This window comes from Oncorhynchus mykiss, chromosome 5, assembly GCF_057628025.1.
Source record: "Oncorhynchus mykiss isolate SJ-2025 chromosome 5, ASM5762802v1, whole genome shotgun sequence".
Classification (NCBI taxonomy): Eukaryota; Metazoa; Chordata; class Actinopteri; order Salmoniformes; family Salmonidae; genus Oncorhynchus; species Oncorhynchus mykiss.
This window is the reverse complement of record NC_143026.1, coordinates 42,184,303-42,196,659: the sequence shown is the minus strand read 5'-3', so window position 1 is coordinate 42,196,659 and position 12,357 is coordinate 42,184,303. Positions and strand designations below refer to the sequence as shown.

General features: G+C 42.6%; 1 protein-coding gene across 2 annotated transcripts; it reads right to left on the bottom strand.

Annotated features, from left to right (window-relative positions):
- Positions 1–49: 49 nt before the first annotated feature.
- Positions 50–11,986, bottom strand: LOC110523860 (enolase-phosphatase E1). Of its 2 annotated transcripts, none has more exons than XM_021602934.3 (6): positions 11,626–11,986; positions 9,743–9,844; positions 8,044–8,246; positions 3,310–3,442; positions 2,873–2,996; positions 50–938 (listed from the first exon to the last, which is right to left on the bottom strand). In XM_021602934.3, exons 1-6 carry the CDS (start codon positions 11,707–11,709, stop codon positions 799–801), a joined length of 786 nt encoding a protein of 261 aa, XP_021458609.2. In that variant the 5' UTR covers positions 11,710–11,986; the 3' UTR covers positions 50–798. The 2 variants fall into 2 exon arrangements, with proteins under 2 accessions (XP_021458609.2, XP_090091023.1); XM_090234897.1 differs by having other exon boundaries at positions 8,048–8,246; positions 11,626–11,961.
- Between the last annotated feature and the right edge of the window lie 371 nt (positions 11,987–12,357).

Genomic DNA, 12,357 nt, shown 5'->3' with positions numbered 1-12,357 from the left:
TGGAAACAAACAGATTTTGAACCACATTAGTTAAATACAAATAAAGTGATCAACTTAAATATGTTTTTTATTTAAAATGCTTAAAAAAGGTGAAAGAAACCCTGGGAGGTCCCTTAAAATGTGCAGTCTGCAGACTGGTACGACTCTTGGTACCCTGGGTGTAGCCTAGATACCCGACTGTTTCTGTGTTCAACAACACTACACTGTTACCTGGCTAAGACATGTTGGCTAGAGCAGAAACAGACTGGCACCCAGGCTCCCCTTTTAGTGCACTCCCAAAATCCTTGGATCAATGGCCGACCCGCCCATTCCCCTCCCCTTGGACAAACAGTTCTTATGAGAGTGGCCCGGTTCAATTTCAGGTTAGTAGCTTCTTCCCATAGCCCACTCCCCTTCAGTGTCTGTAAGGACCAGATAGGGGAAAGCAATAGCTCCACCTGGCTCTCCAATAGGCTTAAAAAGGAGCGTCAATCACTTTGCTTTTACCATTCCAGTCCTTTGATAAGATCCAAGGGGCAGTAGGTGCTAGGGGAAGAGGCTAGGGAACATGATTGAACGGGGCTAGTGAGTAAGTGTTCTCCCTCTCTCTAGCTGTGTTCCGATTCTCACCCAAGTGTACACTCATTACTCCCCCTCATGTATTTAAAAACAAAAAGGTGTTGGATATATTTGGCAAAACCTCCCATGCGTACACTTATCCAGTACCTTTACATCCACAAGGGGGGGAGTCAATGAGTGCACACTGAGGAGGAAAAGGGCAGAATTCGAACGGCAGCATCTCTCCCCTCCCCTCCAGTGTTAAACGCCGGCCGTCACTTCCAGTTGGCTGAAAGTTGTAATGAGGTTATAGTGTGACCTCTCCTCCTCCGTCAGCTCCATGTTCCCCGGCCGCACCACCAGCGCCACGTTCACACCCGCATCCTCCGCTGCCTTGGCCTCTGCAGGGAAAAACAAAAACATCCTCCTCTCGATCATGCTCACTGAGTCACACTAGGATCCCAGGACAGCAGGCTCACCCAAGTCCCAGTGACGGTGTAACAGAGGCACTAACCCAACAACCTACACAACAAAGGAAGGTAGAACATTAAAGGTGATTGTGGAGCCAGCCTGGGGCAGCCGTGTGGCTCTCCATGCGATGGCATCCGCTTCCCCTCAGGGTAGGGTGACCACATTTAAAAAATACCCAAATCAATGAGTTTGGGGGACATTCGCACCCCTCCACTAATGTAGCCCATTGAATATCTTTATACAAAACACGTCCTCCAACTGCAACATCTGCCTATGAAATTAGTATTTGTAATACCCTCAAAACACCAAGTCAGGCTACCTAATATGGACAATTCTTCACGTTTTATGGTGAAATGTCCAAACTGCATGCCAATCATTTGATCTCAAATCAGTTTCATTGGAATATTCATTTAGATCTTCTTGAATTACTGTTTTGTGAGAAAATGAGAAAAGATGGTGTTAAACTATATAGCCTTAGTTTTTTTTTATCCAATCAAAATCCCATTCTGCCTCGTGGAGTTTTGATTGCATTTGATTTTTTATAAATGTACTATTCAGCTAACCATTTTAAAATCTCAAGAAATTAGTAACAGTAAACTATGCTATTATATTTGGTTATATAGAATACTAATTCAACCGTGTGATCTTCCGAGACATGGATTCAGCTTTGATCCAACTTTACTAGATGAGCAGCACTGTAAGAAGTGGTGGAGTGACACTGCTCCTGCAGCACTACACCCCTTCTCCCGCTGCACTGAATGAGCCAACTGAAGCACACCTAGCCTACTCTTTTGGTGATGCAAAAAAAACAAAAAAAACACATGTGGCTGGTTTTATGAAAATCTGGGAGTGTGTGGCCAAGGAAACATTTCTGGTTGGTCTCAGGGAATGTATAACGGGATTGAGTGAAGTAGTAGAAAATATGATGAATGAGCAACTAATGAGCATAGAGAGCCTCAAGTTTGACAATCACCCTATAGCCCATCTTTCAGTCTAATACGCCTGTGGACTTACTCTTCATCAGCTTTTTGTAAGTAGTTAGGCCTAACCGCCCTCTGAGTTTAGCTGGAATTTAGCCCGAAAGGATTTGAGAAATGTCATTGGTTGACATTGGCCTGTCTCGTCTTGCACAGAATATCAGATCTCAGCAACAATTGGAGAAGTGTTCAACACCCCTGTACCAAATCCTAATGATATAGGCCTACATCTTTCCATAAGCCTAACTGCAAGAGACCGGTTTGAATGAAAAACGGGACAAATGTACAATTTTAAATTGAAAATTTGTTTGAATTTGTTGATAAAATGCAGGACATAACAGTAGTTGCGGGATGGGGGACAACGGGCCAAACTGCTGGACTGTCCCGCGTAATCCGAGACATGTAGTCGCCATACCTCAGGGGGAGGCTCGCACTCTGATGCAGTACAGCATATAGCTAACACTGTACTGATTTAACGCTGATAGAACAGCCTTTCCAAGTGCTATTCTGCTCTAAAGCAGGGCTAGCTACATGGCTTCAGTTATCAGTTATCTGGTAAACGTATCATCTTCCTTCATGTTACCCAGTAGGTTATTGAGAACATGCGTATCCATAAAACAGTCCATAAAACAGGAAAATAAATACAAGTTAAAATATGCCCATTTGATATTCTATGAGCAGCATATGTACTTGTATAATGCAGGCTGGGTTGTTGTAGTTTAAAGGACAAGCCCTTTGACAAGCAAGTGGGAAATTCCACTGGAATTCAGTCATAGCTAAGGTTGGCAAAGCTTCGGAGGCTGATCCAGCTAGGTAGAAAGGCTCTGGCTCAAACAATATGTAAAGAGCATTCACCGTTGAACTCATTTGCCTGCTACAACACTTACCCCGTGTGATATCTGTCAGGAACATGATTTCCTCAGACAGGCAGCCCATTCTCTCCGCAATTCTCTCATAGCTTTTACTTTCTACTTTGGCGCCTATGTTGGTGTCAAAGTGGCCATCAAATAGCTGAAAGGATAAATAATCTGGAGTTAGCTGGGAGCAGGACTACAAAATTCTGGGAGCAGGACTACAAAATTCCTTCAAATTACACAACTTGGCGTTATAGCCTAACTATTGTCTAGTTAGGCTATAACACAGAAAATAAAAATTGTGATAACTGCACTGTGATTTATTTTGTGAGACCCACCCATTGTTTATCGATTTACTTTTTCTAAACGTTAACAATCCCAACTGCGTTTAAATATTCACACCCCTTATTACAATGAACCAGAGAGATTAGTGTGTTCTAAAAAGTTTATAAAAGAGAAGAGTTCCTTACATCTAGGACATCTCCCTCTACAGAGTATCCAAACAGTAGTTTCTGGGCTTCCACGCTGCCAGAGGAGTAGATATAGACCTTCAGGCCCTGCCGTCTCCACCTCCTGATGGATGGAACCACATCCTGGTACAGCCTGGTTCACACACACACACACACATTAGTAATACTGTCTGGATGAGTCAACAGGACTCCAGACAATGATGGTTTGAAGGTGACATTTGGAAGAAATGCAGCAGTACAATAGGACTTGATCCTCTCACAGGCAGTTTAGAAACAATTAGCATTAATACCACTACATAAGACTAAACAACCTGTAGATCTCCATTCCTGCAGGAAAAAATAAATAAAATCTCTCAATATGTGCACAGATACAGTTGTGGCCAAATATATTGGCACCCTTGTCCTTCCCTTGAATAATTTCCCATTTCTTCTAAAATAAGTTGAACTGGAAAATAAACCAACGACATATGGCAACGTAGTATAGAGCGTATCCACACAATTTTACACAAAAGTATGGGCTCATTCAGATCAAAAAGTGTTGCACCATTTCCATTACTCAAATGACAGGCTGGCAAGAATCTATCCAAATTTCAACCCCAAGTGTTTGTGATGGTGAGGAATTTCCTCACCTTCTGCCCCGTTCAAAAAATGCAGAACTAAGAACAGATATAGCCCTTGGTTCACTCCAGACCTGACTGCCCTTGACTAGGACAAAAACATCCTGTGGCGGACTGCAATAGCATTGAATAGTCCCCACGATATGCAACTGTTCAGGGAAGTCAGGAACCAATACACGCAGTCAGTTGGGAAAGCAAAGGCTAGCTTTTTCAAGCAGAAATTCACATCCTGTAGCTCCAAAAAGTTTTGGGACACTAAAGTCCATGGAGAACAAGAGCAGCACCTCCCAGCTTCCCACTGCACTGAGGCTAGGTAACACGGTCACCACTGATAAATCCATGATAATCGAAAATTTCAATAAGCATTTCTCAACGGCTGGCCATGCCTTCCTCCTGGCTACTCCAACCCCGGCCAACAGACTTTCTTTTTTCTACTGTGTCATTGACTTGTTTATTGTGTTATTGGCTTGTTTATCGTTTACTCCATGTGTAACTCTTGTGTTGTCGTCTGTGTCACACTGTTTTGCTTTCTTGGCCAGGTCGCAGTTGCAAATGAGAACTTGTTCTCAACTAGCCTACCTGGTTAAATAAAGGTGAAATAAAAAAATAAAATAAAAAAAAATTGGAGCTCAGAGGCTTAGATTTTTACTGCACCCTGCAATCACACCTGCAACCCTGTACATGTGACCACTGAGACTGTCCTGCTTTACGTTAGTTTTAACAGTGGCCATGTAGGCTACATGATTATAATGTAGGCCTACCAGTGGCCTACCATCAAAAACAATGGAGAAAATGCATCCCATAACATTTTAACATGGAAATATCTGTTCTATCATGCAGCCAATATGTGGTGTTCAATGTAGGCCTACATTCCATGAGACTTTTGAAAATAAACATGCAGGGCTTGACATTAACCTGTTTATCCACTCGTCCTTCAGACAAGGAGGTGACTGAAAATGTTGTGCTTGATGCAAGAAAACACTTTACAAAATAAATTGCATTGTTATTCCCATACCATTATTACAGAGAATCAGACAAATGATGCTACCCTCTGCCTCCACTTAGCTTTTTCAAGCCTGTTTCAAAATCTCTTTACCTGACTCACTTTTCAAAGAGGTCTAGAAATGTATACGTTTTGTGCCCTTGTAGGAAGCAATCACTCCCTTATTAGACTACAAATCATCTAACTGGGCTAATAACTCACTAACTAGCAAAGGATTTGAACAGAATGTGCACACGTGGCTACATGCAGCTCTTGCTTAAAATCTCAAAACAAGCTCATCTACTCACGACCGCTCATGCTGTAAACAGTCCAGTTCAAAGTAAATGGCACAGATCCATATGTTCTACTTGCATAAAGGCCTACTGCAGCTCAGATCTGGTCTGTGTACACTAGAGTATGGGCGGAGTCGTGCGTGTCAATGCAATAGAATCCTACTCTGATGCGTTCTGCCTACAACAAAATTTGTTTTGGTATGTTGCATTGAAAGTGGCTAATATTGTGTTGATTTAATCACAATTGCCACAGTAAAGGGAAACATTGTAATAGTATTAACAGGGAAAACTCTAGAACAGTGGTCACCAACCTTAGAGTCAAAGTACAAGCCAAGATCTACCACTCACATTTTTTTATATATATATTTTTTAAAACATGGCCTTAATTTAAATGTTTTTTTTTTTTTTTAAAACATAACCCTATGCAACATTAACTAATTAAAAACAGAACGGTGGCAATGAGGTTTGTACAGTAAGCTATAGGCCCAATACATTATCACCGCATATTGGCTTTGCTTGAATTGCCCTGCCAATGCATTGTTGGTCAGGTCACTTTTAGGCTATATGATCACACCAGTAATAGATCGGTTGTATTACTTGTATGCTCACTCAGCTGTGCTTCACATTTAAATAATTAGCTTTTTATTTAAAAAAAAAACTATTGGGCTGATGAGGCCTGTATCTAATGGTCAGTCAGTGGAGGGAGAGAGCATTAGACTGAGGATCCACCTCAACATATCTCCGTTCTCCCTTACCATAAAAGGGACACCGTCTTCCAGATGGTGAAACTCGAGTCGCACTGCATTATTTCTGCCTCATGCACAAATTCATGTTGTTACTCCTATGAACAGAGAATGAAATATTCCTCAATATTAAAAAAGAGACCCAAGCCGCTAATAACACAAGCCTAAAAAAAATAAGAAAGTGGCATGGACAAAATGATTGACACTCCGGAGGTAGTACTTAGTTGCACAGCCTTTGGCCAAGATAACTGCCGACAAATCCAATGAGCTAGCTGCACCTTTAAAAAATTGCCAATTTGGCACTCTTCAGCAGAAAAGCAACCCCACAGCATTATCAAACCTCAACCATGTTTGGATTGTAGGGAGGGTGTTCTTTTCTTTGAATGCTTCCTTTGGTCGTTGGTAAACATACGAAGAACCCACTGCTGAAGGAGACAAGAAAGCCTAATTGAACTTCTCAAAAACCCAACTAAACAAGCCCAAATCCTAGGAAACTGTTCTGTGGATCATTGAAACAAAATTAGAGATCTTTGGCTATACAGATCAATGATGACCAAATGAAGTGTTAAATGAAAATAACATCCTCCCTACAATCAAACATGGGAGAGGTTTGATAATGCGGTGGGGTTGCTTGCTGGGACTCCCTAAAAACACACCACTTCGATACAGCGTCAACCGGAAGAAGCTTTTCATAGCAGGTTAGGAGAGCATTTTCACTAACCCTAACCTCATCCCAATTCTCCTAAACTGCTGCGTAAGTCACTTCCGGTCGTAGCTGTATCGAAGTGGCGTGTTTTTAGAGAATCTTGCTTGCTTGCTTGGCTGCCTCTGGTACTGGGGTCCTTCAACGTGCACAATGCATCATGAAATCAGCAGATTATCAGGTGTTTTGGAGTCTAATGTTCAACCCAGTGTGCAAAAACTGGGTCTCCATTGAAGTCTGTTCTTACAGCATGACAACTCCAAACACACATCAAAAAGCACCAAGTAATGATTCAAGAAGAAAACACTGAACTGTTCTGGAGTGGCCAGCGAAGAGATGTAAATCCCATCCAAAACCTATGGTGAGATCTGAAAACAGCAGTTGGTCGAGGGAACCCCTCAAACACTAAATAATTATAGCAGTTTGCTGCTGAAGAGTGGCCCAAATTGCCAGTAGAAAGGTACAGCAAGCTCATTGATAGATATAAGAACCAAAGGCTGTGAATATCTGTAACTAACAAGTTTGCCAAAAGGCACCTTATGACTCACACCATGAGAAACAAGATTATCATGATGAAACCAAGATTGAACTCTTTGGCCTCAATGCCAAGCGTCACATCTGGAGGAAACCTGGCACCATCCCTACGGCGATGCATGGTGGTGGCAGCATCATGTTGTGGGGATGTTTTTCAGCGGCAGGGACTGGGAGACTGGTCAGGATTGAGGCAAAGACGAATGGAACAAAAAAAACAGAGGTCCTTGATGAAGTCCTGAGCACTCTGGCCAGGTTCACAGACTGGGGTGAAGGTTCACCTTCCAATAGGACAACAACCCGAAGCACACAGCCAAGACAACGCAGGAGTGGCTTTGGGACAAGTCCCTGAATGTACTTGAGTGGCCCAGCCAGAGCCCGGACTTGAACCCAATCGAACATCTCTGGAGAGAACTGAAAATAGCTGTGCAAGCAACGCTCCCCATCCAACCTGACAGAGCTTGAGAGAATCTGCAGAGAAACTCACCAAATACAGGTGTGCCAAGCTTGTAGCGTCATACTGTAATCGCTGCCAAAGTACTGAGTAAAGAGTGAATACTTACGTAAATGTGATATTTCCGTATTTTGTTTGTTGATAAATTTGCAAAAACTTCTAAAAACGTGTTTTTGCTTTGTCATTATGGGGTACTGTGTATCGATTGATGAGGGGGGAAACGATTTAATCAATTTTAGAATAAGGTTGTGACGTTACAAAATGTGGAAGGAAAATGTGGCAGGAATTGCAGCTCTGTCTTATGTTAACCACAAAATTATATCTATGGGATATTTGCACTAAAATCGATTTAGGATTCATCCCTCATACAGTACCCTCAGTGCAATAGAAGGAAAACTTCTGGCTACTTACTCGCCTTTGATTCTCCCAGCAGCGTAGGCTGCCCTCCACATGTGTCCCTGCAGCTGTTTCAGGGCCGTGGTCTTCCTGTCCGAAGCCATCTGCCACAGCACGTTGTCCACCACCTCTCCGATGGCTTTCTCCTCGTCCGTGTGCCCAGACTGGTCCAGGGCGTGCTGCGCACATGCTCGATTCAGACGCAGGTCCTCCTCAACCTAACATGATGAAAGGGTCAGCACAGGGTCAAGGGTTAATCAGGGTCATGTTCATTAGGGAGCAGGGTTTGAATTAACCATCGACAACTCTTGGGGTTATCCAACGTTGAAGACAGACCGCTCTTGGCCGACAAAACTGTTAATTCGATATGGTAGCCGCCACGCTATTATGACAACTTCACTGTTCTGCATTCTGCAAATCAATAAGCTCATTGGAGGAGGAGAACTCATTATGTCAGTGTTCCTCAACAACCCAACTCAGCAATGTCCGTACTGTGAGACGCCTAAGATAGCGCTACAGGGATGGACAGCTGATCGTCCTCACAATGGCAGACCACGTGTAACACCACCCGCACATCACACCTGCAGGACAGGTACAGGATGGCAACAACAACCGCTCGAGTTACACCAGGAACGCACAATCCCTCTATCAGTGCTTAGACTGTCCACAATAGGCTGAGAGGCGCTAGACTAAGGTCTTGTAGGCCTGTGTAAGGCAGGTCCTCACCAGACATCACCAGCAACAATTGCGCCTATGGGCACAAACCCACCGTCGCTGGACCAGACAGGACTGGCAAAAAGTGCTCTTCACTGACAAGTCGCGGTTTTGTTTCACCAGGGGTGATGGTCAGATTCGCCTTTATTGTTGAGGAATGAGCGTTACACAGAGGCCTGTACTCTGGAGCGGGGTCGATTTGGAGGTGGAGGGTCCGTCATGGTCTGGGGTGGTGTGTCACAGCATCATCGGACTGAGCTGGTTGTCCAGCATGACAATGCCACCAGCCATACTGCTTGTTCTGTGCGTGATTTCCTGCAAGACAGGAATGTCAGTGTTCTGCCATGACCAGCGAAGAGACCGGATCTCAATCTCATTGAGCACGTCTCGGACCTGTTGGATCGGAGGGTGAAGGCTTGGGCCATTCCCCCCAGAAATGTCCGGGAACTTGCAGGTGCCTTGGTGGAAGAATGGGGTAACATCTCACAGAAAGAACTGGCAAATCTGGTGCAGTCCATGAGTTAGAGATGCACTGCAGTACTTAATGCAGCTGGTGGCCACAATCTAGATACTGACTGTTACTTTTGACCCCCCCCCCCTTTTGTTCAGTGACACATTAATATATTTATTTATGTTAGTCACATGTCTGTGGAACTTGTTCAGTTTGTTTCAGTTGTTGAATCTTATGTTCATACAAATATTTACGCATGTTAAGTTTGCTGAAAATAAACGCAGTTGACAGTGAGAGGACGTTTCTTTTTTTTGCTGAGTTTATATATTTGGGCCAAACCCACTGTAGACACCCAACTCTGAACTGCTGATTCATTTAATGTACTAATCTGAGGCATACCACATAAGCAATCATTAACAGGCTCAACAAAGAACAAGGTACATGTTTTCACCCAGAATGTATGCATGGGTGTTGCATATTCTGTCTGATGTTGTGTGCAGTCACTGCTGACTGCTCATCATTGTCCACGGTTTTCAGAAAACCAGTTACCTGTTTCTTCAGGAGATGCACATCTTGTTTGCATTCATCTTCTTCCCAATGCGCAGACAGATGCTCTTCAAGATGATCTTTGATGTATGGGAATAAAATGTCCTACAGGAGAAAATAGCACTATTAGCATATAGCTAGTTAGCTGTCATTCAGTACTTAGTGTGCACCATTCGACTCCCCTTGTTCATGGATGTTGAAAAGACAGAAATTTGGTTTGTCCACAATGTCCTTGATTTCAAGGTCTACATGCGTTTTTGGACGTCTAATTGGTTCAGGTTTGGTCCGGTCCAAATCATAGACGTCCATCTTTCACAAGTTTGGAGTGCACAGTACAGTACGGTTGAATATAGTTCAGTACAATACAGTACAGTAGAGCAGATATCGTAAAATACAGTATAATGTACTATGTTGTACTGTAAGGAATTAATCTGTGCTCTACTGTACTTAGCTCAAATTTAGACACCTTTAATTATTTAATATATTAATAAGCTGGGTCTGAAGGGCAATCCATAGCAATAGCTTGCGAAATATCACGAAACCCGTTGCTGTACCCGTTTTAGCAGCACGTGCCCAGTGTTGGGGATGCTACCCCCACCAATCGAATTGAACGATTCCTAAACTGTGCACTCGCTTGGCACGCTTTCACATCTAGACAGGTAAACAGACTGCCTGCAATCATACCAAATCCTGCCTGTGGTTTACGAGCACTAGCCAGAGGCTGCGATATACATTGATGTTATTTTATTGACTGTATCAAATCGATGTAAAGCAAGCAAGCTACGCTAACGGTGTTAATTTTGGCAGCTATTTTAGATTTAATCTTAAAATACCTTTTAGTGTTACGTCACCCTTCGTTAGTTTTAGTTCAGTCGACTAAACCTCTGCACAATTTTAGTCTAGTTTTAGTCAGCCATTTTTAGGTCACAATATAGTCCGTGCATTTTTTTCTATTAAATAATGAATATTTAGGCAACCTCTAACTTCCATCATGTGCACATTCAGATAGGCCTAGATGGACAAGGCTACTATCCCCTTGTATACCTTAGCTGGCAACATTGATATTGTGTCAGATTGTAACCAATGCCAGCCATAATTAACCATGTAGGGTATAAAGCCTACAGGTTACACAATTTACAACTGATTTTCTCCCCATCATAACCATCAAGGGGTTAAACAACAGTGGTTTCCTTGAAAATGTGAGAATTTTTGCTTTCCAAAAATGCCAGAAGTATTACTGTACTACTAATATCATTCATTTTTCCCCATTGGAACCGCAACTCGCTTTTGTCAACTGCGGCCACACAGATGAATGCAAAATAGCCTACGTTAAAGTAAGAGCGAGAGAGTGTAAACATTGGTTCTAAATTGAGTTTAGTTACAAGTCAAGTGTCTTGGCTTCAGATCAGTTCAAACGATTGACGAGTAACTGAAGTGACCACCTGGGAGCTGTTTTGGGAGACCACGCAACTGAATTTTTTAAAATTCTGCCAATGAGAGGATTGCATGAAATATTCTGCATGCATGAAGGTTTAGGAATAGACAAAACAGATGAGAAGGAGCTTGATGTCAAATTGATTGTCCATTACTGTCACATGGAATTTCTCGTCACATTTGTTGTCAAATAAAATGAAAAGTTATTAGTAATAGTTTGTCAAGAAAAATAGGTCGATGAGTAGTTGTTGATGAAATTAACACTACACCAGCGAACTACCTAGCTAGCAAGGATACTTGTGGCTAATTAACCAAATGTCAACGTCTGGATAAGACGTATTTTCCAACGTCAATTTGCTCATTGGGTAGCAATCGGTCTAGCAAAGAATGTAACTTGCGAGCTACAATACACACCTCAAATGCCATATATTAAACTCAGCCAGTTGTCCTACCTTCACAAACGTTATTGGTGTCGTGGTTCCTTCAATATCCAGCAAAAGTGCGGTAGTGTTTGCAGGGATTAAAACCGTAGCCATGTTTCTGTCTAAATGCACCAAGTATAGCGATTGTTAGTTTAGCTATCTACTCAGCTATCCAGGTTGGAAAAATACGGTAGCCAACCTAAGAAAGAGGACAACCAATTCCTTCCCAAGTCTTGTTAGGTTCCTTTTCAATTAGCTAATGTTGGGTAGTGGAGGCTCGTCACGTCAGCAGACCCATTTGAACGTTCTCAACACATGGAGCGTGAATAATAATAGCCGCGTGCCCAGGAAGTGTTCTGCTTCTTTGGCATCTTCTTCTTTGATGAAGCTTAACAGCGGTTGGCATCCTATACATGTTGCATTACCGCCACCTACTAGACTGGAGTACAACTCCCTTATACTTTGCTTGAAAATAAATAAACAAATACCATACCATCTAACATTACTACACACACACACAAAAATACCACCCTACTCCATTATTCAAATATATTTATTCCTACCTCAAGCCAAAAACCTGAAAGGGTTGGACACCACCACTTAACACACCTTGTATCTCCTCTGATGACAAGTCTCTCACACTCAAATACCTCTCTGCAGCTGCCACCACAACCTCAATTTTCAGCGACCTACATTCCATTCTTGCAGTACAGTTGATAACCATTGCTATAAATGCAAAAAAAATCCAATCTTACTGAAACA

What these genes read in the sequence shown, in the direction of transcription:
- LOC110523860 (XM_021602934.3), bottom strand. Translation starts at nt 11,709, where the DNA reads ATGGCTACGGTTTTAATCCCTGCAAACACTACCGCACTTTTGCTGGAT. An exon ending in TGCATCTCCTGAAGAAACAG is followed by an intron (nt 8,247 to 9,742) that starts GTAACTGGTTTT and finishes TCATCATGTTAG; the next exon opens with GTTGAGGAGGACCTGCGTCT. An exon ending in GCTGGGAGAATCAAAGGCGA is followed by an intron (nt 3,443 to 8,043) that starts GTAAGTAGCCAG and finishes TGTGTGAACCAG; the next exon opens with GCTGTACCAGGATGTGGTTC.